Source organism: Sus scrofa, chromosome 14, assembly GCF_000003025.6.
Source record: "Sus scrofa isolate TJ Tabasco breed Duroc chromosome 14, Sscrofa11.1, whole genome shotgun sequence".
Lineage (NCBI taxonomy): Eukaryota > Metazoa > Chordata > Mammalia > Artiodactyla > Suidae > Sus > Sus scrofa.
Window position 1 is genome coordinate 32,839,741 of NC_010456.5, and position 25,285 is coordinate 32,865,025.

Sequence of the window (25,285 nt, forward strand, 5' to 3'; positions counted from 1 at the left end):
CCTGCTGTGGCACACCAGGAATTCTGAAAGCCGTACACTTTAAAGCAGATGAACTAGATGGGAGCTTTGATGGTGATTATGATCAGGTGAACCAACATTTTAATAACACCTGTAGAGTGAAACTGTTAATTGAGCCTTAAATGAAGGCATCAAGTCCACTAATAAACTTTGAAAAACGTTTAGGGGTAGTCTTCTGAAATACCCTGAGTTAGTCTTATGCCATCATACCCTGAAAATTTGTGATCATTGTCTTAAATCACTGAAACACACAAATATGGAGAAGGAATTCAGAGACCTGACTGATATACTCTTAGTATAAGCTTTAATAGAGCAGAGACCAGGGCTGTTTCGCCCACCACTGTATCCCCTGAACTTTACACCTCAGTGCCCAGAACACACTGGAAGCTCTTTAAATATTTGCTGATTAAATTGATCAATGACTCATGACTGACCCATGTATAAGTATTTATGTGGCCCATGTCAATTTAGTTGACTTTCAGAAATCAGTAGCCAATTAAATCATATTGAATTTTTAATTTGCAGCCCCAAAATTCACATACTCAGGGAAGTTTCCAACAACCATCCCTAGCAGCCCCAGTCCCCTTCCCTAGACCAAAGAGATCCTCTTGTAATAGTTTACCAAACTCTTCCTTTCCTTCACCACAGTTGCCACAGCTGTAATTCTACATTTATTCTCTATTTAATTCATCCGTCTCTATGAACTGTACTGAACTGCTAGTGCCTTAAAGCAAGGACCACGTCTTTCTGAACACATTAAAGCTCCAAGAGGAGTTCCTGCCGTGGCTCAGTGGTTAACGAATCCAACTAGAAACCAGGAGATTGCGGGTTCGATCCCTGGCCTTGCTCAGTGGGTTAAGGATCCAGCGTTGCCCTGAGCTGTGGTGTAGGTCGCAGACGCGGCTTGGATCCCCCACTGCTGTGGTCCTGGCGTAGGCCAGTGGCTACAGCTCTGATTCGACCCCTAGCCTGGGAATCTCCATATGCCGCAGTTTCGGCCCTAGAAAAAGATCAAAAAAAAAAAAAAAGCTCCAAGTGACAGTGAGGATTCAAAAAGTATTTCTTGAATGAATGTTGCTGTTGTCGGGTAATTGTTGGAGTCTCAAAGGGGTCATACTTGCATGCTCCACTGAAGAGGACGTATGGCTGGTAATGAAGAGCTGAGACTGTCAAGCCCAGCTGAGTAAGAATACCAGTTTTGCCACTTACACATGATTGCAGGCAAGACTCTCAGTCCCTGGGCTTCAGTTTTCCAGTCTGTAAAAGGGTCATATACTCATCTAACCGATAGGATTTTACGAAGATAATTGGAAAAAAAAAACAAAAAAAACAACAGTACACACGACGTGTTTAGCATAGTGCTGAGATTAGAAAATGTATACATTTTGGTTGTAATTATTACTATTGCTACAAAGAGCCTCAATGGGTATTTTTCTAAAGCAGAACGATTTAACTAAATTAGCGGCCTTCAGTGTCGCTGGGTACCCAATCCTTGCTTCACAAAGCCTAGAAGAAATCCACTCACACGACTTGGCTCTAACCCAGGGCGGAGAGAGAAGCGCCAAATACAAACAGAGGCCCGGTGGGGAGGCACAAGGAAGGAGGGACCGGGTAAGGCTTCTGGGAGATGACTTCTGGGAAGACCTCCTGAGGGCGGATGGAACGAGGGGGATGCCAACCGCTTCTCGGCTTCCTGCTGGAACGAAAACCTTTTCCGCGGCCCTTCCCCGGACCCAGACTCTGAGAGAGCGACCCCCGAGGGCCCGGCGAGGGCTGCGGGGGAGACGGCGAGGCTGCGAACTCACCCGCGGCGCTGAAGCTGAAGCCGGCGGGGACCGGCGAGTGTTCTGCGAGCTCCAGGCGAATGACAACCAGTGACACACTCATAGGGCAGGCGCTGGCCGGCGCGGGCCCCGGCGGGCTCAGGCGAGGCTGGGAGATGAGCCGAGAGGCCGAGCGGCCGGGTGCGGGAAGCGCCGCCACGGCTCAGAGCCTCTGCCGCCACCTCAGCAGCAGCACCAGCAGCTCCGTGGGCAACCCCCGGAGCAACAACAACCTTCACTTCCGCCTCCCGGCTGCCGTCGCTGACCCCTTGAGGTTAGGCATGCGCGTACCACAGCGCGCTCTGATTGGGTGAAGTGGCCTACACGTGACTGGCGTGAGCCTCGCGGTGGTAAACCTGGGCCCTTCTCGACGGGATCTCGTAGAGGTCGTGGAAGAGGCCCGTCTGGAGGATCACCGGTCCTCGTTAGGCAGGTCGGTGGGTTTGCGCCCAGGCCCGAGAGGCCTTGCTTTCAGCCCCGCTCAATTGACGGCAAAAGGTCTCTCTGGTTCCCCTCAAGTTCTCAGAATAGTCTGAGGAACCCGCGCCTTGCTGAGAGCTCTTGCTTCTTTTTACAGTGTTTGACCTCTCGCCCTAGCTTTAGGCTGAGTTGCTTTGTGTCAGTGACACTTTACAGATAGGTGCGCTGAGGCTCAGAGAAGTGAAGCCACTTCTCTGAGGGCTCACGGGGAGTCGGAACTCGATGGCAGTGGTTCTGATTCTGTTAAAGTAGGGTGGTGGGCTGGTTAAGAGCCCAGTACTAGAGATACATCTGGGTCCCACTTCACAAGTGGTTACTGAGAGCCTAGGTTGGGGTGGTGGGGATGCATTGGTGAATAAGGTAAACACCCAGTTCCTGTTCTTATGCAGTAGATTTTGGTCACCAGTTTTGTGAACTTGAGTTAGGTTTTGCGTAAAATTGGAATAATCTTATATAGCTGTGAGAGTGAAAGGAGTAGAGCCTGCAGCTCTATTTACATCAGTTTTTATGAGTCAGCATCCTTTCCAGTACCTCAGACTCCCTTTAGCATGTAGACATGGAAAGCCACAATCAATCCATATACCGTGTATGTGTGCTAGGATGCTGTTATAGGCATATGCTATTGGGACATGTAAGATGTGTCATAGCACATCGTGGACACGTGTGAGTGTGTGGACTGTCAATGCATATAACAGGACCAAGTGATATTTATAGCTTGATATTACTGCATCCTATGAAATAGTTTCATTACACTCTTTATATGAGGGTTTCTCACCTTATGCACTATTAACATTTTGGGCTCTGATAATTCTTTGGAGGGAGTGTACATCCTGAGCTTTGTAAGATATTTAGCAGCATCCCTGGCCTAATCCACTAGATACCAGTAGCACCTCCCAAGTGGTGACAACCAAAAATATCTCTAGATACTCCCAAATGTCCCCTTGGGGCCAAAATTGCCCCATTGTCAATCACTGATTTATGTGAAACTCCATATGCCATATGCACATATTATGTGTATATAACACATGAGACGTCATGTGAACTTTTTTGTAGTATATTGTAATAATAGAAAACATTTAATGGTGTACCAGGAACTAACTTGAGTGCTTTACATGCTTTATTTTATGTAATAGTAGCAACAGTTTCATGATTCAGGAACTATAATTATTCCCATTTTAGGGAGGAGGAACCTGAGGCCTGGAGAATAATTTGCTCAGGAACTCACACTCAGCACTTGTCAGAACTAGACTTTGAACCCATGCAGTCTGAGTTTAGAGCCAACACTCAACCTCTACTAAACCATTTATTTATTTATTTATTTATTTATTTTTGTCTTTTTGCTATTTCTTTGGGCCGCTCCCGGGGCATATGGAGGTTCCCAGGCTAGGGGTCAAATCGGAGCTGTAGCCACCGGCCTACGCCAGAGCCACAGCAACGTGGGATCCGAGCCGCGTCTGCAACCTACACCACAGCTCACGGCAACGCCGGATCATTAACCCACTGAGCAAGGGCAGGGACCGAACCTGCAACCTCATGGTTCCTAGTCGGATTCGTTAACCACTGCGCCACGACAGGAACTCCCATTTATTTATTTTTTATTTTTATTTTTTGCTATTTAGGGCCACGCTTGCGGCATATGGAAGTTCCCAGGCTGGGGGTTGAATTGGAGCTACAGCTGCCAGCCTACACCACAGCCACAGCAACGCCAGACCCAGGCTGTGGCTGCATCTGCAACCTACACTACAACTCACAACAATGCCAGATCCTTAACCCACTGAGCGGGGCCAGAGATCGAACCTGAATCTTCATGGATATTAGTTGGGTTTGTTTCTGTTGAACCACAACGGGAACTCCTAAACCATCTCTTTAATATGTGACAACATACCCTGTGTGTTCATATTTATAAAAACATAATTTAGGTAGCAAATCCCCATTAAAATACTGATCTCATTCTGAGAGGCAAGAAGACAAATGTTCTTTATAATAACGAAGGAATGATCATTGTATAACTATAAATGTAATAAATTCATTGAGTAATAAAAAAAATTTAAAAAAATACAGAAGGAAAATGCCAGTTCCAGAGAACTAGAATTATTAGCTAGAGATAGGCAAATTGGGCTTGTTACACTGTCAACCACTATGCTTGTCTCCTGCTTTCCCCTATTTTCCGATTCATGCAGTTTATTCATCTTTCCAAGTCATGTTTCTACTAAGCACCTGCTGTGTGTCTAGACACTGTGCTAGGTCTCGGGATGTACACAAAGATGAAATAAGATAGGCCTTTCCGGGGAGTTCCTGTCGTGGCGCAGTGGTTAACGAATCCGACTAGGAACCATGAGGTTGCGGGTTCGGTCCCTGCCCCTTGCTCAGTGGGTTAACGATTCGGCGTTGCCGTGAGCTGTGGTGTAGGTTGCAGATGTGGCTCGGATCCCGAGTTGCTGTGGCTCTGGCGTAGGCCGGTGGCTACAGCTCCGATTCAACCCCTAGCCTGGGAACCTCCATATGCCGCGGGAGCGGCCCAAGAAATAGCAACAACAACAACAAAAAGACAAAAGACAAAAAAAAAAAAAAAAAAAAAAAGGCCTTTCCTTAAGGAGCTTACAAGTATAGGAGCAGATGCATTTGAAAACAGGGACTGTGTGATGGGGTAAGTGCTTTAGTGAAGGTATGGAAAAGAAGCAATGAGAGTGAAAAAAAAAAAGTAGTATCAGAGTTTTCTAGGAAAAAGAAAGAATAGCCTCTCTGGAGGAGGTAAAACTGAGCCTGTGATTAAAAAATAAGTTTACCTGTGGATAAAGCAGGCAGAGTTGTCCTAGTCAGTGGGCAGTACCAGCCGGTGTGAGAAATCACAGCATTTTCCTTCTCTGAAGAGTGTTGGGAAATGACTAGGACAGAACCATCATCTCTAGTTGGAGGGAGGAAGCTGGTCGTGGGAGCAGTGCCCACTCATCCATTAGCGGAAGTGTGAGGACAGTGTCCTCCGTGAGGATGAAAGTCAGCCTTTCAGGCCCTGCAGATACTGTTCGATCTCCGTTAAGCCCTTAGTATTGACAAAATGTTGCAAAAAATGTTGACATTTTTAGAAGCCTATAAATAAATTTCTCCTTCCATCATTAACTGTGGCCTTGACATAGGAACATAAGTAAAACCCAAAATGCATGTCAGCCTCTACATTTTTCATTTTGACATTCATGCCCCAATCCAGCAGATTTCCAATTCATGAGAAACACATTTTATCAGTTTTGAATATTTATTTCTTTTATTTATTTATTTTTGCTTTTTAGGCTTGCACCTGCGGCATATGGAAGTTCCCAGGCTAGGGGTCGAATCAGAGCTACAGCTGCTTATACCACAGCCACAGCCTACACCACAGCCATGGCAACTTGGGATCTGAGCTGAGTCTGTGACCTACACCACAGCTCACAGCAATGCTGGATCCCTGACCTACTGAGCGAGGCCAGGGATTGAACCCTCATCCTTATGGATATTAGTTCGCTGTGCCACAACGGGCACTCCTGAACATTTACTTCTTAAGAATCCTTTTTTGGAGTTCCCGTCATGGCACAGCGGAAACGAATCCAACTAGGAACCATGAGGTTGGGGTTCGATCTCTGGCCTCGCTCAGTGGGCTAAGGATCTGCATTGCTGTGAGCTGTGGTATAGGTCGCAGACTTGGCTCCAATCTGTCATTGCTGTGGCTCTGGTGTAGGCTGGCAGTAACAGCTCTGATTAGACACCTAGCCTGGGAACCTCCATTTGCCATGGATGCAGCCCTAAAAAGACAAAAGACTAAAAAGAAAAAAAAAGAATCCTTTCTTTAGACTCTTACATAGTTTATTTAGTCCTTATGGTGACACTGAAGTGACTACCATGAACTCGCAGGCTGTCTTACAAACCTGTTTGTTCTATCTTTCTTCCTAGTAAGCTTTTTAACCGTAGATATCACATGAGAAGCTTCAAGATTTTCAAGTGAAACTGACTGCAGATAGAATTTGGTTTAATTATTTTTTTCACCAGTTTCCCCACCACCACCATCCCCGACTGTGCCTATGGCATGTGGAAGTTCCCAAGCCAGGGATCGAACCTGTGCCACAGCAGTGACAATGCCAAGTTCTTAACTTCTAAGCCACCAGGGAACTCCTTTCCCTGGGTTTTTATTTCAGAGCTATAGAAGTGTTGAAAGAATAGTACAATGATCTCTCATATACCTTTCATTATGCACCCTTTACCTAGATTGTCTAATTATTAATATTTTTCCACATTTGGTTTCTGTCTGTATGTGTGTATATACATTCATATATCTGTATACATGTGTGTTGTGTGGGTATGATATTTTTTTCTAAGCTTTTTGAAAGTAAGTTTAGAAAAGAGGCAATGGAGAACAGTCAGGAGGCCATGGCCTTGCTCTGTGGGAGGGATGATGGTTTGGTGGCATGAGTGCTGGGAGGAGGTGAGAACTGGGCATCGTGGGAGTGTACAGGAGAGACTCCTCATCTGTCCTTTCTGGTCACCAGAAGAGGTTTCATGAAATGATGGGCAAACTACAACCTAAAGAACAATTGGAATTAGACAGGTAACATGTAAGGTAGCTCCCCAGGCCAAGGAAAACCAGATTCAGGAGGAGGGCATCAAGTGTTTGAGGAAGCTGATGTGCTTGTGCGTGTCCAGATCATCCAGGTTAAGGTGAAATAGGAGGAAGAGCTGTTGCCCAAAGGGGAGAGGCAGATGTTAGAGAGCCTTTTCAGGCAGGTTAAGGAACTGAGAGTTCATCTTAACCTTCAGCGGGAGGCCATTGGAGGTTTGGAACAAGGTTAGGATATGGTCAGATTTGCAGTTTTGAATGGTAACTGGTTGAAGAGTGAAGAAAGAATAAGGGGTTTGAGAGGAGGCAAGAGGACCCATTGGGAGTCATTGGCCCTGGTCTGTGGGTGAGATCATGCAGTGAGAGTGGAGAGAGGTGGGTGGAGATCTTTGGAAGGAAGGGTGGACAGCGCAGAGCACCCATAGTGGAAGTGTCTGGCGGAGGGCTGAGGGAATCCTGGACTTGGGCAGCTAAGAGGATGCCAAGCACTTCCCTGAGCTCAGGAACTTAGGAAAGCAGGGGTCAGGGCAGGTGGAGACACTGAGTCAGTTCCAGCTCCGGTGTGCAGCGCTGGTGGAGGTCAGTGATGTGCAGGTGGGGCCCCTGAGCAGCAGGATGGAGGGAGTTCTGGTTGGAGGCAGTGAAGGCAAACTGTGTCCTTTGCATTCTCCACAGCCTAGGCCTCAACATGTGCATAAGGTGGCTTCTAGGGTCCTCACAGCTCCAGCGGGCTTGGAGGGCTGCCTCCCTGAAGCACCTCCCATATGGGCACCAGGGAACCCGGCGATGGAGACACTCTGGAGGCAGCACCTACAGAGCAGTGATTTTTGACATGGGTGGAGTTCTCATTCCTTCTCCAGGGAAGATGGCTGCAGGTGAGCTCTTGATTCTGTTTGACCTTTGGAGTCTGGAGATTTGGGGGGTAGAGAAGAGGGTGATGAGGGGAGACCAGGAGGAACATTTGGGCAGCACTGTCACCCACAGGTTACTGTTCTTGCTCTTGAATTAAATTCAAGCAACAGTTAGTGGCTGAGGATAGGGATTTCGTTGAATTTTTTCCGTACAGAAACTCAGTGATGCCAACCTCATTTATTGATAGTTGGTGCTAAAAATGTCTTTGAAAAAATGCAAAGATAAATTTCTTGCTGCTACCTCTACTTGTCTCCACTCATTCCAGACTTCATTGGTCATCATTATGTTAAGTTTGTTGTTTATCCTTCCAAAAATTGCCTTTATATACGTGAGTGAGTGTGTGTGTGTGTGTGTAAACTGCATCTATACAGATTAGGTCATAGTATACAAACTGTTCTGTACCTTTCCTTTTTTTTTTTTTTTTGGACTCAGTACAAATTTTTTTTTTTTTTTTTTTTTGTCTTTTTGCCATTTCTTGGACTGCTCTCACGGCTTATGGAGATTCCTAGGCTAGGGGTCAAATCGGAGCCATAGCCGTCAGCCTGCGCCACAGCCACAGCAACACAGGATCTGAGCCAAGTCTGCAACCTACACCACAGCTCAGGGCAACGCCAGATCCTTAACCCACTGAGTAAGGCCGGGGATCAAACCCGCAACCTCATGGTTCCTAGTCGGATTCATTAGCCACTGAGCCACGACTGGAACTCCTGTCAGTACAACATTTTGGCAACTTTTTCATAACAGTAGGCATAGGTCTAGTTCAGGGATTAGCAAACTTTTTCTGTCAAGGGCCAGATTGCCTTTGTGAGCCATACAGTTACTATCAACAGCTGTTCACCTCCATCATTGGAACCAGAAACAGCCATAGACCATGTTAAACAAGTAGGTGTGCTTGTGTTCCAATAAAACTTTATTTACAAAAGCAGATGGGGGAGTTCCCATCGTGGCTCAGTGGTTAACAAATCCAACTAGGAACCATGAGGTTGCAGGTTTGATCCCTGGCCTTGCTCGGTAGTTAAGGATCTGGCATTGTTGTGAGCTGTGGTGTAGGTCGCAGATGTGGCTTGGATCCTGAGTTGCAGTGCCTGTGGCATAGGCTGGCAGCTATAGCTCCGATTAGACTCCTAGACTGGGAACCTCCCTATGCTGCGGGCGTGGCCCCAGAAAAGACAAAAAAAAAAAAAAAAAAAAAAGGCAGATGGGAGTTCCTGTCATAGCGCAGTGGAAATGAATGGAAATGAATCTGACTAGGAACCATGAGGTTGCAGTTTCAATCCCTGGCCTTGCTCATTGGCTAAGGTTCCGCCATGAGCTGTGGTGTAGGTTGCAGACATGGCTTGAATCTGATGTTGTGGCTGTGGTGTAGGCCGGCAGCTCCAATTCCACCCCTAGCCTAGGAACCTCCATATGCTGCAAGTACGGTCCTAAAAAGCAAAAAAAAAAAAAAAAAAAAAAAAAAAACAGATGGGAGCCAGATTAGGTCTCCAGCCCATATTGTGCCAAACCTCTGTCTACTTTATGCGTTTTAATGTCTGTATAGTATTCAAATATATGGCTGTAACATGGTAGATTTAGCAAGCCCTTTATTGACATATATGTAAGTTTCCAGTTCTTATTATTATAAACAGTTTTATTTATTTATTTTTTTGTCTTTTTGCCATTTCTTGGGCCGCTCCTGCAGCATATGGAGGTTCCTAGGCTAGGGGTCAAATTGGAGCTGTAGCCGCTGGCCTATGCCAGAGCCACAGCAACACGGGATCCGAGCTGTGTCTGCAACCTACACCACAGCTCATGGCAACGCCAAATCGTTAACCCACTGAGCAAGGGCAGGGATTGAACCCGAAGCCTCATGGTTCCTAGTCGGATTCGTTAACCACTGCGCCACAACAGAACTCCTGTGAACAGCTTTATATAACAGCCATGTACATAATCTATGCTTATTTTTATAAATATATCTGGAGGGAGAAATTCCTGGAGGTGGAACTACTACATGAATTGTATGTGCATTTAAAGTTTTGCACTTCATGGAGGTTGTGCTTGTTTATACTCCCATCAACAGCATGCAGGAGTGCTACTTTCCTTGCATGCTGGCCAACTCTGAGATGCTAAACTCTGCTCTACAGTTTAGTTCAAAAATTAAAGTAGTATTATTTGGATTGAGTTTTTAAAGTCCTGCTACTCTCAAAAGACATACTGTATTGGTCACATTTGTTACTTCTTTTCTTTTTTAAAAAAAGGAGTTCCCGTTGTGGCGCAGTTAACGAATCCGACTAGGAACCATGAGGTTGCGGGTTCGGTCCCTGCCCTTGCTCAGTGGGTTAACGATTCGGCGTTGCTGTGAGCTGTGGTGTAGGTCGCAGACGCGGCTCGGATCCCGAGTTGCTGTGGCTCTGGCGTAGGCCAGTGTCTACAGCTCCGATTAGACCCCTAGCCTGGGAACCTCCATATGCCGTGGGAGCGGCCCAAGAAATAGCAAAAAAAGACAAAAAAATAAAAAAATAAAATAAATAAAATACACTTTTAATTAATTTATTTGGCCACACCTGCAGCATGCAGAAATTCCTGGATCAGGGATTGGACTGGCCGCAGCAGAGATGTCGCCAAATCCTTAACTACTAGGCCTCTAGGGAACTAACTCCACGTTGGTTATTTCTGAAGAAGGAGATTGCTTTGTTTTTTACACCTTTCTATATTGTCTGAAATATTTTCAGTGTACAGGCATTACTTTATCAAAACAAAAGATGTGTAAAGTACATTATGTCAGATGCTATATATATTGTTTGCTCCACAGCAGCTGTATTATAGAAAGAAAGAAAGACACCCTTGTACAAGGAAAAGTAACCCCTGTCTAAGTGTTCCCAGTATACACAATACTGATCCACCTATCCACTTAGTTCTCTGTAGATAGAAACTTTGTTCTTTATTCTTCAAAGATAGCGCCCCCAAGTGGGTGTTTTGGTGTACCAGTTACACCGCCATGAAGGATTCTTAGTTTACAAAATGAAGGGCTTGTTTTGACTTGCTGTTAGAATCTGGTTTATTTCCTCACGTGCTTCCTTACCTTGTCCTAGGACCATGTGAGTGACCTAATATATCTGAACCAGCTAGTGAGAAGAAAGTTCATCATGCAGTGTCCAGAGTCATCTCGAGCTGGTGGCATGGACCTGATGCTTGGCAGCAGTGTCCCCTCAGTCACACAAATTAATGTCACTGTTCTCTTGGAGGTCTAAGGCTGAGATTTTGTATTTCCTGAATTTCTCTGAATTTCAGATAGAACCCACCTGGCATCACGGTGAAACCACAGGAATCTGCATGGTAATTCCCCTGTTCCCCAAGCTCCAGCCATTTGACCATATATTATTTCACTTACTGAATGTTTTGCTTCTGGTAGAATGGGAAGTACGGAACCATATCCCTTCTGGAACTGTATTGAAGGCCTTGAGCTCAGGTGGTGAAAATGGGCCGTGGATGAAATTTATGAGAGCAGAGATAACAATAGAAGATTTCTTACAAGAATTTAGGAAACTTTGTTCTGAAATTGTGAGTGATAAACATACTTGAATTTCTATATTCTTTTTGCCTAGAGTAGTGGATGCAACACTCATCCATTAAGTTGTTTAAAATAAAAATAAAGAAGGGAAAACCTAATAATCCCATTATAAGATTTTAAGCTATTATTTCTGTCCCCAGTTACTCAACTTTAACTACATGAATGAAAAAGTAAAAATATTACTCCCTAAGTCCCTCCACCAGCTATTCATCTGAAACTAGAGTTGCTTACATGGTGGCTTTGAGCAGAAAGCTTATTTAAAGCAGTAATAATATTAGCCTTATTCTGGAGTGTGCATTGTTCTAAGCTATTTATATTGATTCATGTAACCCTCACAGTTACCCTGCTAAAACATAATTTAAGATACAGTAAAATTCTGTGAATGGATGGTGGTTTTTGTTGCACAACAATGAATGTACTTAATGTCATTCACTTGGTTATGCTATTAAATATTTAAATATAAATATATAGATAAAACTTTATGCTAAGTGAAAGAAAGAAGCCAGCTCCAAAAGACCACATGTTGTGTGATTCCACTTACATGAAATGTCCAGAACAGGTACGTCTGTAGAAACAGAAAGTAGAGTTGTTATTTTGTAGGACTGGGAGGATAGGGGTGGGGGAATGGGTAGTGGACTGCTTGCTGATGGGTATGGGGTTTCTTCTTAGAGTGATGAAAATGTTATAAAATTGATTGTGGTGATATTTGAACAACTTTGTGAATATATTAAAAACCATTGAATTTTATAGTTTAAATGGTCATTGTATAGTATGTGAATTGTATTTCAATAAATCTGTTGTAAAGTATATGTGTGTATATGTATATGAAATAGTAGACTTGCCCTTGCAGATTTTGAAACATAATATGAGTTTTCAAAACCCACACAGACTGAATTTAAAAACACAATAATTGATCAGAAATTGATGTTCAATTCATAATGGTGAAGCTGAGTTAATACAAAATCATCAAATGTCTCCTGGATCTTAAAAATTAAATTACATCTGCTTAATACACTTTTAGAGATTGATGTATTTTCTTAGGTTCTTCTGAATCTTTTTTTTGTTTGTTTGTTTGTTTTTTTGTTTTGCTTTTTAGTGCCACACTTGCGGTATATGGAAGTTCCCAGGCTAGGGTATATTGGAACTACAGCTGCCGACCTACATCACAGCCACAGCATCATGGGATGGGATCCAAGCTGCATCTGCAACCTATATCACAGCTCTCGGCAACGCTGGATCCCCGACCCACTTAGCGAGGCCAAGGATTGAACCTGCATCCTCGTGGAAACTAATCAGATTCATTTCCACTGCGCCACAATGGGAACTCCTGAATCTTTTTAAAATTGACAAGAGGGGAGTGAAATAAAGAACTCATTTAACTGGAATATTGATATAAATAGCTCCATTCCATAACCATTACATCACTTTTTTTTACAACGTTATACGCGAAGTTCTACAGAAGAGCTGAGGGAGAAATTTCCTTTAGGCAGCAAGCCAATGGGCCTGGGTCCTATTACCAGGGAGTGGTAGAAAGCCAGGATTATGTGTTTTTCTGTGTTGGTGATAAGCTGTTCTTACTCTTACTGATTGCTGGTTCTCCTTTGCCCTCCCCCATTCTTAGTCAAAGACCGACATGTCTGTGGACTTCTTTTCCTTTCTGCTGACCAATGAGCAAGTGGTAAAGCAGTTCCCAGTGATGACTGAGGCCATAACTCAGATTCGGGCAAAAGGCCTTCAAACTGCACTCTTGAGCAATAATTTTTTTCTTCCCAATGGGAAAAGCTTTTTGCCCTTGGACCGGAAACAGTTTGATGTGGTAAGTTCAAAGTGATTCTGAACAATCAGAATCTCTGTCCTTGCTTCAGGATGCAGCATTAACACTGCCTCTCAGCAGGTCTTGAGTGAATTTTTTTTTTTTTTTTTATTCACACAGTTGACTAAGTTAGGATTAGACATAACAGGTGGAAAAGAGGACTTTTAAAATATCACTGAGCTCTTAGCAAGGTCAGACATTTATGGGATTTGATAATTGGTTGAAACCTCAGCTTTAGAGGCTCCCTTTCATTCTGGATTTGAGCCTTAGTCATCAGATAACACAGGCACTTCTATCAGCCATAACTTTTTTTTCAGGGCCAAACCTGGCATGTGGAAATTCCCAGGCCAGGGGTCCAATCAGAGCTACAGCTGCTGGCCAACGCCACAGCTGCAGCAACGCCAGATCTGAGCCGAGTCTGCAACCTACTCCACAGCTCATGGCAACGCTGGATCCTTAACCTACTGTGTGAGGCCTGGGATCAAACCGCATCCTGATGGATACTAGTCGGGTTTGTTTCCACTGAGCTGGTATGGGAACTCCAGCCCTCACTTCTTCATGGGCCCTTTGACCTTTTCAAAGACCAACCACATTACTGTCTGTTCCTGTGACATTAATCCTTAGACCAGTACTGTCCAAAAAAACTTTCTGCCTTAACAGAAATGTCCATTATGGTCACTACTAGTCATATATGGCTATACCACACTTGAAGTGTGGCTAGTGTCATTGAGGAACTGAATTCTATTTCATTTGAACTTAAATGTAAATAATCATGTATGGCTGATGGCTCCTGTATAGGACTGTGTGCAAAGGGCTGGACTGTCAATGTATCTATGTCAGGTTACTTCTGTGAAAGAGTCTCCATCTCCCAAGGGAAAGTAGAACACTGTCCTGGGATAGATAACGAATTATTGGTAGATGACTTGCTTAAACTTTATTTGGTCAGAAAACACAGTGAGCAGTTACTGTGTGCTCAGCATTGGCTAGGCGTGAAGGGATCCTCTGCTTAATGTAACAGATACAAGGCCTGCCTCTGGAATATGCATTTGCCACATTTCAAGTGGTCAGTTGCTATGTGTGGCTAGTGGCTTTTGTGTTGGGCAGGGCAGGTATAGTATCTCTATTGTAGAAAGTTCTTTAGATAGCTATTTTATTTTTAAATTTAAATTTTATTTTATTTTGGCTGTGCCCTCAGCTTTTGGAAGTTCCTAGGCCAGGGATCAAATCTGTACCACAGCAGTGACCCAAGCCACAGTAGTGATGCCAGATCCTTAACTCACTAGGCACTAGGAAACTCCTGGATAGTTCTGTTTTAGAACATAAATTCTAGTTGGATTGACAGGGAGAAATTTGAAGCACAAATGTTGGAAATTAACCTTTGAACCCAATGCTGTTTTCACTTGCCACCTCTCCACTTCTTGTATAGAGCTGGTCAGAGATAGACTTCTCTTTCCTCTGCACAGCTGCCTGCTTCCTTACCCACTTTGATTTTTGGTTTCTCTGTTCGTCCACAGCATAGCCCTCCTCCAAGCATCCTCCCCTGTGGGTGCTCAGGGACCTCAGCCAGATTGGAATCTTGTCCCTGCAGCTCACTGTGGGGTTAGCTTTGATTCTCTGAACCTTAGTTTTCTTGCCTGTAGTTCAAGAATGGCAATTTTCCTTGTTTAGGGTAGCTCTGTGAATCCCAGGGAATAATGCATGAAAAGCACTTTACGGCATGCCTGGAACATAATTAAGTATTCATACATTGTGATTATTTTCAGAGATCCCTTCCATCCAGTGTGGCTATCAGGATAATATCTTCGTCTGGACAAAATAAGTTGGCCAGGCTCACACTGGGCCCTTCAACTACTTAAAGACCTGTGAGCTTCTTTAAAACAATGGACATATTTATTCAAACTTCACAAGTCCCCTGGCGTGTGCTTTCCTTCAGCTTTTCTTTTTTTTTTTTTTTGTCTTTTGTCCTTTTAGGACTACGCCCGTTGCATATGGGGGTTCCCAGGTTAGGGGTCTAAGTCAGAGCTGTTGCTGCTGACCTACGCCAGAGCCACAGCAATCCAGATCCGAGCCGTTTGTGACCTACACCACAGCTCACGGCAACGCTGGATTAGGGTTAGGGTTAGGGTGGGTGAGGCCCACCGAGTGAGGCCAGGGATTGAACCCACCAAGTGAGACCAGGGATTGAACCTGTGACCTCGTGGTTCCTAGTTGGATTCGTTTCTGCTCTGCCACGACAGGAACTCCCTCCTTCAGCTTTTCTGATGTGTTTTCATGTTCTGATGTTGCAGGGGACTTGTAGTTTTGAAAATCCATTTCCTCAAAAAGCAAGAGTGTACATTTTTTTTTTTTCTCTAAAGCTATAAGGATAAAAATATATTTTGGTAAAAGCTAATGTAACCATGCCTGTGATCCCCATCATCACTCGAGGCTGTTCCTGAACTTTTCAACAATATTATAGGAATCTATTTATGCTGAAGTATATGTGGTTTAGATGCTGTTCATCTAATTTGTTTTTTCATTCTTACTTTTCCTTCTTTTTTTTTTTTTTGGCCATGCCCATGGCATGCAGAAGTTCCCAGGCCAGGAATTGAACCAGCACCAGAGCAGTGACCCCAGCCACATCAGTAGCAATTCCAGATCCTTAATCCACTGTGCTGGGCTGGGGATTGAACCTGCTTCCCAGTCTCCAGAATGCTGCCAATGTCATTATGCCACAATGGGAATTCCTCCTAATTTGCTTTTTAATTAAAAATTTTTACATTATTTTTTACTTTAAAAGAATACATGACGTAAGATTTACCATCCTAACCATTTTCAAATACATAGTTCTGTGTCATTAAGTATATTCACATGGCTATGAAATACATCTCCAAAACTTTTTTGTCTTGCACAATAGAACAAAGAGAAGGCCAGTGATGTTATCCAACTTAAATCTCAAGAATTTTTCCACTTCCCCAAACATAATTGTCTAGGAGAGGAGGTGTCTGCTTGTCAGACTTGGCCCTGGTCCCCAAGCTGTACTGCTTTCCTGACGTATGGTAGCTTGATTGATGCCTAAAACACCTGGCTTCTCCACTACCCACTACTGATATTTTCTTTAGGACAAACTTCTTTGTCTTTTAGTTCATTCAGGTTCTTAGGAGATCAGGAAGACTGAGTAGAGAGGTCCACTTTATTCAGGACATTTTTTTGCCTGAAAGGGCAGTTTTCTTCCAAACTTGAACAACTGGAATTTGGAGGAGAGGGAGGGGCCTTCGGTTTGTCTTTGGTCTTGGAGAGCAAGGGTCCTTTCAATGAGGGATTTAGTTCTATTCATAGAGGCCTTCTTAGTTGCAGGCCTCTATGGCTGTTTTAGGCCTCCTTACAGGAGATCAAGCCCTGGGAACAGTGTAAGAGGACTTCCGGGGTTGCTGCATCAGAGGGAACCTGACACTGAGACGGCCTTTTCAGGGTTCTGAACCCTCAGCAGTGCCCCCTCACGCTCTCCCTGCGCACCAGTTCTGCATCAGATGCAGGTTGAGGCATGGCCATCAGGATGCAGGAGGCTCTTTGCATGAAGGGAGCCATGTCTTTGCCACTGAAAGTCTTTTTGGTGTCAGAGCTCCTGTGGGATTTATCTGTCTAGTATGGCTTTTTGTTTTTTAACTTTTGAAATATAGACATTAAAAATCATGTTTTTTTTAATAACAATAAAATGGTGAAATACTTTCTGGGGGGAAAAAAAGGTGAAACACCTTCTCTAAAGCTAAAGCATGTAGCTTTTTTTCTGTTCTGTACAGCCACCATACCCAACATGAGCGAAATGCTTTGTCATTCTGGAACCCATTCAAGTTTCACTAAGTTTCCCAGCTACCATTAAGATAGGGAAGATGGGAATTTCTGTTGTGGTGCAATGGAAATGAATCCAACTAGTATCTATGAGGATCTGGGTTCAATCCCTGGCCTTGCTCAGTGGGTCAGGGATCCAGCACTGCTGTGAGCTGTGGTAGAGGTTGCTGATGCAGCTTGGATCTGGCATTGCTGTGGTTGTGGCGTAGGCTGACAGGTGTAACCCTAATTTGACTCCTAGCCGGGGAAATTCCTTATACCGCAGGTCCGGCCATAAAAATCAAAAAAACAAAATGAAACAAAACAAGAACATTCATCTCTCCTTCCTTTCCCTCCCTCAGGTCGTGGAGTCTTGCCTGGAAGGTATCTGTAAGCCAGACCCCAGGATCTACAAGCTGTGCTTAGAGCGGCTGGGCCGGAAGCCTTCTGAGTGCATCTTGCTTGAAGACTTAGGGCCGAATCTAAAAGCAGCTGCCAGTCTTGGTATTCACACCATTAAGGTAATGGTCACTATTTTTTGGACCCTTGTTATGGCCTAGGCACTAGTGTAAGCATTTCTGTCTAGTCCTCTTACACACACCATTGGATTTGCTGTTAGTGGTTTTTGCCCATGCTGTCATAGTCTTTTTTTTTTTTTTTTTGTCTTTTTGGGGCCGCACCCGAGGCATATGGAGGTTTCCAGGCTAGGGGTCGAATCAGAGCTGTAGTTGCCAGCCAACACCAGATCCGAGCCATATCTGTGACCTACACCACAGCTCATGGCAACGCCAGATCCTTAACCCACTGAGCAGGGCCAGGGACTGAACCTGTGTCGTCATGAATACTAGTCAGATTTGTTTCCCTGAGCCACGACAGGAATTCCTTCCATAGTCCTTTTATTTTTTATTAATTATGAAATCTAGGTGACTAGCCGCTTGTATTTTCAGTAGGAAGAAAGACACACAGGTACTAAGAAGGCAGTTTGAGAAAAGAGTTACACCAGGAGGTGAATGATAGGCTTAGGACATTTGGGGTGACAGACTGACTGGCTTTGTGACGCTGTTCCGGGTGGGAACCCAGTAGCTACCAGCCACATGGGCCACGCTAGTGCTTTGAAGTACAAGAAACCGCATGAGAGGGGGTCACCATCCAACTTTCTATGTATAGGTTCTCATTATAAGCTGATGGGCCCATAGGACAGAGTGGACACTATAGCATAATATTCTGCCCTTCTAGCATGAGGGAGTATCCTGGACTTTTAACCAGCTCTCCTTCTAGCAGATAAGAAAGTTTAATGTGGTTAGGAATTAAAAGGGAAGAGAAAGCTCGTTTTGAGGTTTTCACAGTAGCTGATTATCCTGGCTCCCAAGTCCTTGCTCAGAAAGAGAGAACTGAGTTTTTAGTTATTTCCCTCTAAACACTACCCTCCTAGAGAACAGGCAGGAGGAGAGGTCAGGGTAGACGGGAGGTCCATGTTTAATATTCTCTTTGAAACCAGGTTAATGACCCAGAGACTGCGGTGAAGGAATTGAAAACTCTTTTGGGTTTTACGTTGAGAACGGTTGTTCCAAACACCCGCCCTGTGAGAAAGACAATGGAAATTCCCAAAGATTCCTTGGAGAAGTACCTCAGAGACTTACTGGGGATCCAAACCACAGGTATTTAAGTTTCTGTATTTTGGTAAAGGCCAGGCTTTTCAGTCTGGCTCTCACCTTCAATCTCTAGTGGAATGTGCCACAAAGAGGCCATGTGCTGAAGAAAATAGCCAGTGGCCCAGCGGACCTGAGGGCTATTCTCAGTTTTGCTATTCTCAGCATTAACTTCCTTTTCTGTGAATCACCAAAAATGTACATCTTCCTTCTGCCATGTGAGAATGTAGTGTGGCAGCAGTCGCCTGTAAACGGCTGTCCCTGAGGAGGAGAACTTGCAATATGTGCTTAGGGTTGTTTGAATGTTTCTGATTTTTTTTTTTTTTTTTTTTTTTTGCCTTTTCTTGAGCTTCCATGGCATATGGAGGTTCCCAGGCTAGGGGTTTAATTGGAGCTGTAGCCACCGGCCTACACCACAGCCACAGTGACGCAGGATCTGAGCCACGTCTTCGACCCACACCACAGCTCACGGCAACACTGGATCCTTAACCCACTGAGGAAGGCCAGGGATCGAACCCACAACCTCACAGTTCCCAGTCGGATTCGTTAACCACTGCGCCACTACGGGAACTCCCTGTTTCTGATATTTTTGAGATGACAATCTGTTTTGTGAGGGTGACTTAAAAGTTGCACGAATTTTCTTTCTTTTTCTTTTTCTTTCTTTTTTTTTTTTTTTTTGGTCTTTTTAGGACCACATTGCGGCATATGGAGGTTCCCAGGCTAAGGGTCTAATAATAGCTACAGCTGCCAACCTACACGACCTACATCACTGCAATGCCGGATCCTTAACACACTGAGCGAGGCCAGGGATCGAACCTGTGTCCTCATGGATACTAGTTGGGTTTGTTAACCACTGAGCCATGACGGGAACTCCAAAAGTTGCACGAATTTAAAATGTGACAACTTTTTAGTTCCTGTTGTGGCTCATCAGGTTAAGAACCTGACTAGTATGTGAGGATGCAGGTTCAGTTCCTGGCCTTGCTCAGTGGGTAAAGGATTTGGCATTGCCCCAGGCTGTGGCATAGGTCACGGATGAGGCTCGGATCTGGTGTTGCTGTGGCTGTGGTGTAGGCAGCTCCAATTCAGCTCCTAGCTTGGGAACTTCCATATGCCATGGGTGCAGCTCTAAAAAGGAAAAAATAAAAATAAAATAAAATGTGACAAGTTTTCTCCATCTCTTCAAAGGTCTCTCATTATTCACATTCAACCCTCAGATTTTGAACCTGGAGATAAAGTTTTGCTCCCCATCTGATCTTTGAAAACACTTTTTGTATGCAACTTCACGTAAAGATGTTTTCCAGTGATTGGATTGTTCCTAGAGCCTCTGTAAAGCTGAGGGACCTTTCTTATTAGACCAGACAACTCAGGCAAACTCACATACCCTGCTCTTCTGACCAAGTGAAAGAAATCTGTGTGGTGTTCATCTCATTGTGAACAGTAGGGTTAATTACTCTTGTTTCTGCAAGGGATCCTCCGAGTTTAGTCTGCTGGGGTAGGGAACTGCATCTCCTGAAAGTAGCTTATGCTCAAGCTGCAGGTCTCTCCATAGCTCCTTTCACGCCAGTGTCAGGCATGGTGTGGCTGAGTATGGGGTGAGGGACACACAAGGGCACTTTTCATCCTCAGCTTAAAGCATTCCATTTAGCAAGATGTGTTGCCATGACTGTGCTTGTGGTCCATAAACAGAACTAAAAAGCTTTTCTTCACGGAGGAGAAGTTGGCAAGAAGGACAAAATTGGACACCTGCACAAAGTGAAAATTGTTCTGGTGTAAATACAGTAGGCTTTGCCACACTGCAGTGTGACATTCTGGACCCGAGCTGGGCAGGGAGGTGTGCCGGGGATCCAGTCACATCTGGTGCCCAAGAAGGAGATGCTTTCCTTACGGTGCGTTCCAAAGCGGGAAGCTCTGCATCCCAAATGCAGTACTTGTTAGAAAGAAAGGATGTCTGTCCACATCTGTTCTCTAGAACTGGTTTGAGTTTTCCTTGCTTTCAAACTCGCAGGCCCACTGGAGCTCCTTCAGTTTGACCATGGGCAGTCAAATCCCACCTACTACATCAAGCTGGCTAACCAACAAATGGTTTTGAGGAAGAAACCCCCGGGGACACTCCTTCCATCTGCACATGCAGTGGAGAGGGAGTTCAGGTAAATTCTTAGAGCCAGGGGCGTGCTTACTCCACTCAGCCTCCACAGTGACACGTCAGCACTCTTATTTAATAACACCACAAGTATGACTCTCCAAAACTGTTTCAAAGGAGAACATGTCACCTAATTTTATTCAGCAGTTTGTTTTCTTTTTTCTCTACCTAAACCTCTAGGAGATTAGATTTTTTTGAGCCTCTGTTAATTGCGGCAGTAGCCCAAACAGGCATGGCCATGAGTTGATAGTTATTGAAACTTGGGTTCATTATATGAATCTCTCTACTTTTATATATACTTGAAAATTTTCATAATAATAGGTTTAAAACAATAAATATATTACAGCCCATGGAGTTTCCATGGAGTTCTGTTTGTGTTATTGTATTTCTAAGTGTTCTACAAGTTGGTTGGCAGCATTGTTCAGATCTGTGTCTTACTGACTTCTTCTAGTTAGTCTAGTTCTATCAGTTTCTGATAAAGGTGTTTTGCAGTCTCAACTATGATTGTGGGTTTATTTACTTCTCACTGTAATTCTGATAATTTTTACTTTCAGTATTTTAAAGCTCTGTTGCTAGGTACATACACTAAATTGAAGTATAGTTAATTTACAATGTTGTGTTAGTTTATGATATGTGTATATATGTATATATATATATTTTTTTCTTTTATATATTCATTTCCCTTGTGGTTTATCACAGGATATTGAATATAATTCCCTGTGCTATACAGTAGGACCTTATTTAAGGCACATACACATTTATGATTGTAGTATCTTTCTAGGGAATTAATTCTTGTATTATTTTGAAATGTTCCTTTTGGAGTTCCTATTGTGGTACAGTGGAAATGAATCTGACTAGTATTTTATATTTATTTATTTATATATATATTCATTTATTTGTCTTTTTTGCCATTTTTTGGGCCGCTCCCACAGCATAGGGAGGTTCCCAGGCTAGGGGTCGAATTGGAGCAGTAGCTCCGGCCTATGCCAGAGCCACAGCAATGTGGAATCTGAGCTGCACCTGCAACCTACACCACAGCTCATGGCAATGCTGGATCCTTAACCCACTGAGCAAGGCCAGGGATCAAACCTGCAACCTCATGGTTCCTAGTTGGATTCGTTAACCACTGAGCCACGATGGGAACTCCGAAAATTTTAATTTTAGAATTCCATTTTAACTTTTGCATGTACGATTTTTAAATCAAAAAGTAACTTAAGGGAGTTCTCGTCTTGGTGCAGCAGAAGTGAACCTGACTAGGAACCAGAAGGTTACAGGTTCGATCCCTGGCCTCACTCAGTGGGTTAAGGATCTAGCGTGCCGTGAGCTGTAGTGTAGGTCGCAGATGTGGCTTAGCTCTGGCGTTGCTGTGGCTGTGATGTAGGCTGGCAGCAACAGCTTTGATTTGACCCTTAGCCTGGGAACCTCCATGTGCTGCGGGTGCAGCCCTAAAAAGACAAAAGACAAAAAAAAAAAAAAAAAAAAAGTAATAAATAATTAAAAAATAATAATTTCAAGAAAAATCTCATCACATCATCCAGCAGGGTCGCTCATTTTTCTTTGTTCTGGCAGGATAATGAAAGCTCTTAAGAATGCTGGAGTCCCTGTCCCCAAAGTTCTTGACCTCTGTGAAGATTCAAGGTAATGTTCAGATTTATTTTTTCCATTGTGTATTCAAGCTACAGAAGAGAAAAGTCCTTATACCAGCTCCAATTCCAGTTTGCTAGAGCAAAGACAAATAAAATTTGGGTAGAAAAGATTTTTACTTTATTTTTTGCTTTTTAAGACCACACCTTTGGCATATGGGAGTTCCCAGGCTAGGGGTCAAATTGGAGCTGCAGCTGCTGGCATACACCACAGCCATAGCAACCATGGATCTGAGCCGCATCTGTGACCTACACCACAGCTCACGGCAACACTGGATCCTTAACCCACTGAGTGAGGCCAGGGATCAAACCCTCATCCTCATGGATCCTAGTTGGGATGGTTAACCACTGAGCCAAGAAGGGAACTTCCTAGAAAAGATATTTTGTAGCAGCATCTCCTAGAAGTTCACAGATCTTTAACTTATCCTGAAAGATAAATGCCTGCTCTTATGATATTTGGTAGGAAACATCTTTTCTAACATTCTAAAAATATATATCCATCTAGTTTTGTGTTGCTTGTTTTAATTTTTTTTATTGTGGGCTTTCTTTTTTTTTTTTTTTTTTTGTCTTTTTGCTATTTCTTGGGCCGCTCCCGCGGCATATGGAGGTTCCCAGGCTAGGGGTCTAATCGGAGCTGTAGCCACTGGCCTATACCAGAGCCACAGCAACGCGGGATCCAAGCCGCGTCTGCAACCTACACCACAGCTCACGGCAACACCGGATCGTTAACCCACTGAGCAAGGGCAGGGACCGAACCCGCAACCTCATGGTTCCTAGTCGGATTCATTAACCACTGTGCCACGATGGGAACTCCTATTGTGGGCTTTCTAAACAGTTTTGAATTGCTTTATAAGAGGCTTTTTGAGTCTGTCTCTTTTTCCCAATTTTTTTTTTTTCTAATTTTTTAAGATTGTACCTGTGGCATATCGAAGTTCCCAGGCTAGGGACTGAACCAGCATATGCCACAGACACAGCAATTCGGGAATCTGAGTCAGATCAGTGATCTACAGTGCAGCTTGTGGCAACAGGGGATCCTTAACCCACTGAGCAAGGCCAGGGATCGAACCTGCACCCTCATGGTACTAGTTGGATTCTTAACCTGCTGAGCCACAATGGGAAATCCTCCCCAGTTTTTTTTTGCTTTTTAGGGCAGTACCTGGGGCATATGGGAGTTCTCAGGCTATGGATTGACTTGGAGCTACAGCTGCCAGTCTATACCACAGCCACGCCAGTGTTGAATTCAAGCCACATCTGTGACCTACACCACAGCTCATGGCAAGGCCAGATCCCCGACCCATTGAGCGAGACCAGGGATCAAAGAAGCCACATCCTCATGGGTACTAGTTGGATTCACTTCCACTGTACCACAATGGGAACTCCCTCTTCCTGATTTTTTAATTATGAAAATTTTGAAACATACATAGAAGTTTAAAGAAGAAAAATAGTACAATGAACACCCATTACACTTAATCTAGATGAAAACATTTGTTAACATTTTGCCACATTTGTTTTCTATATATATGTATATATGTGTATGTATATGCACTTGGATAGATATATAGATAAAATAACTTTATAGAAGTAGTTAATACATAATAAAGTTTCTAAAACATTTTATAACAAGTTTATTAAATAATTATATCATTATTTTATAAGTAAATATATTTTATATGTATGTATATAAATTGTTATTCATGAACCTTTTAAAGTAAGTTTCAGGCAGCATACATCTCCTAAGAATAAAGACATTTTCTTAGGGAATCCTCTACACTGTTGGTGAGAAGGTAAATTTGTAAATTCCTCAGAAAACTAAAAATAAGAGTTGCCATATGATCTAGCAATCTCACTCCTGGGCATATGTCCAGACAAAACTATAATTTTAAAAGATACATGGGTGTTCCTATTGTGGCTTGGTGAGTTAGTATCCTTGAGAGTGTGGATTTGATCGCTGACCTTGATCAATGGGTTAAGGATCTGGCATTGCTGTAAGCTGTGGCTTAGGTTGCAGATGTGGCTCAGATCCCATCTTTCTGTGGCTGTGGCATAGGCCAGCAACTGTAGCTCTGATTTGCCCCCTAGCCTGGGAACTTATATTTGCTGCAGATGCATCCATAAAAAGAAAAGAAAAAGAAAAGATACATGCATCCCTATGTTCATAGCAGCACTATTTACAGAAGCCAATATAAGGACACAACCTAAATGTCCACTGACTGATGGATAAAGATGTACTACATATATACAATGGAATATCCCTCAGACATAAAAAAGAAATGAAATAATGCCATTTGCAGTAACATTCATGGACCTAGAGATTTCCTTACTAAATGACGTAAGTCAGAAAGAGAAAGACAAATATCACATGATAGCACTTATATGTGGAATTGAAAATACAACACAGGAGTTCCCGCTGTGGCACAGTGAATTAAGGATCTGGCACTGCTGCAGCTGTGGTGTAGGTTGTACATAGGAGTTTCATCTCTGGCCTGGGAACTTCTGTATGCTATGGGTGCAGCAAAAAAAAGAAAAAATAAACACAACACAAGTGAACGTATCTATGAAATAGAAACAGACTCACAGGTATAGAGAACAGACTTTGGTTGCCAAGGGGGAGAGGGGGTAAGGGAGAGAAGGGTTGGGAGTTTGGGGTTAGCAGATGCAAACTATTATACATAGGATAAAGAACAAGGTCCTACTGTATAGAACAGGGAACTATATTCAGTATCCTGTTGTCTATTGAAACCATAGTGGAAAAGAATATGAAAAAGAATATATATGGATGAATAACTGAATCACTGTGCCATACAGCAGAAATTAACACAACATTGTAAATCAACCATACTTCAGTAACATTTTTTTAAAAAGACATTT

The 25,285-nt window shown here is 43.5% G+C and overlaps 2 protein-coding genes across 11 annotated transcripts in view; one reads left to right on the forward strand and one right to left on the reverse strand.

The window, feature by feature from the left end:
* BRAP (BRCA1 associated protein) overlaps positions 1–2,144 on the reverse strand; it is a 41,143-nt gene extending 38,999 nt beyond the window's left edge. The window contains exon 1 of the mRNA XM_021073840.1: positions 1,824–2,144. Within this exon, the coding sequence (XP_020929499.1) occupies positions 1,824–1,905 (82 nt within the window). The 5' untranslated portion in view covers positions 1,906–2,144. The remainder of the gene's footprint in view (positions 1–1,823) is intronic.
* The window catches only part of ACAD10 (acyl-CoA dehydrogenase family member 10), a 49,121-nt gene continuing 25,958 nt past the window's right edge, over positions 2,123–25,285 (forward strand). For 6 of the 10 annotated variants that reach the window (XR_002338858.1, XM_021073831.1, XM_021073833.1 and 3 more), the window contains exons 1-8: positions 2,123–2,274; positions 7,579–7,778; positions 11,207–11,355; positions 12,987–13,181; positions 17,348–17,506; positions 18,484–18,643; positions 20,640–20,781; positions 22,344–22,412. Coding sequence is in view for 9 of the 10 variants with exons in the window: in XM_021073831.1 (XP_020929490.1) it covers positions 7,592–7,778; positions 11,207–11,355; positions 12,987–13,181; positions 17,348–17,506; positions 18,484–18,643; positions 20,640–20,781; positions 22,344–22,412 (1,061 nt within the window). In the remaining variant the exon portion in view is untranslated. Of the gene's footprint in view, positions 2,275–7,578; positions 7,779–10,886; positions 11,131–11,206; positions 11,356–12,986; positions 13,182–17,347; positions 17,507–18,483; positions 18,644–20,639; positions 20,782–22,343; positions 22,413–25,285 lie in introns of those variants that run through there. The other 4 variants (XM_021073834.1, XM_021073836.1, XM_021073835.1 and 1 more) reach the window with 4 other exon arrangements.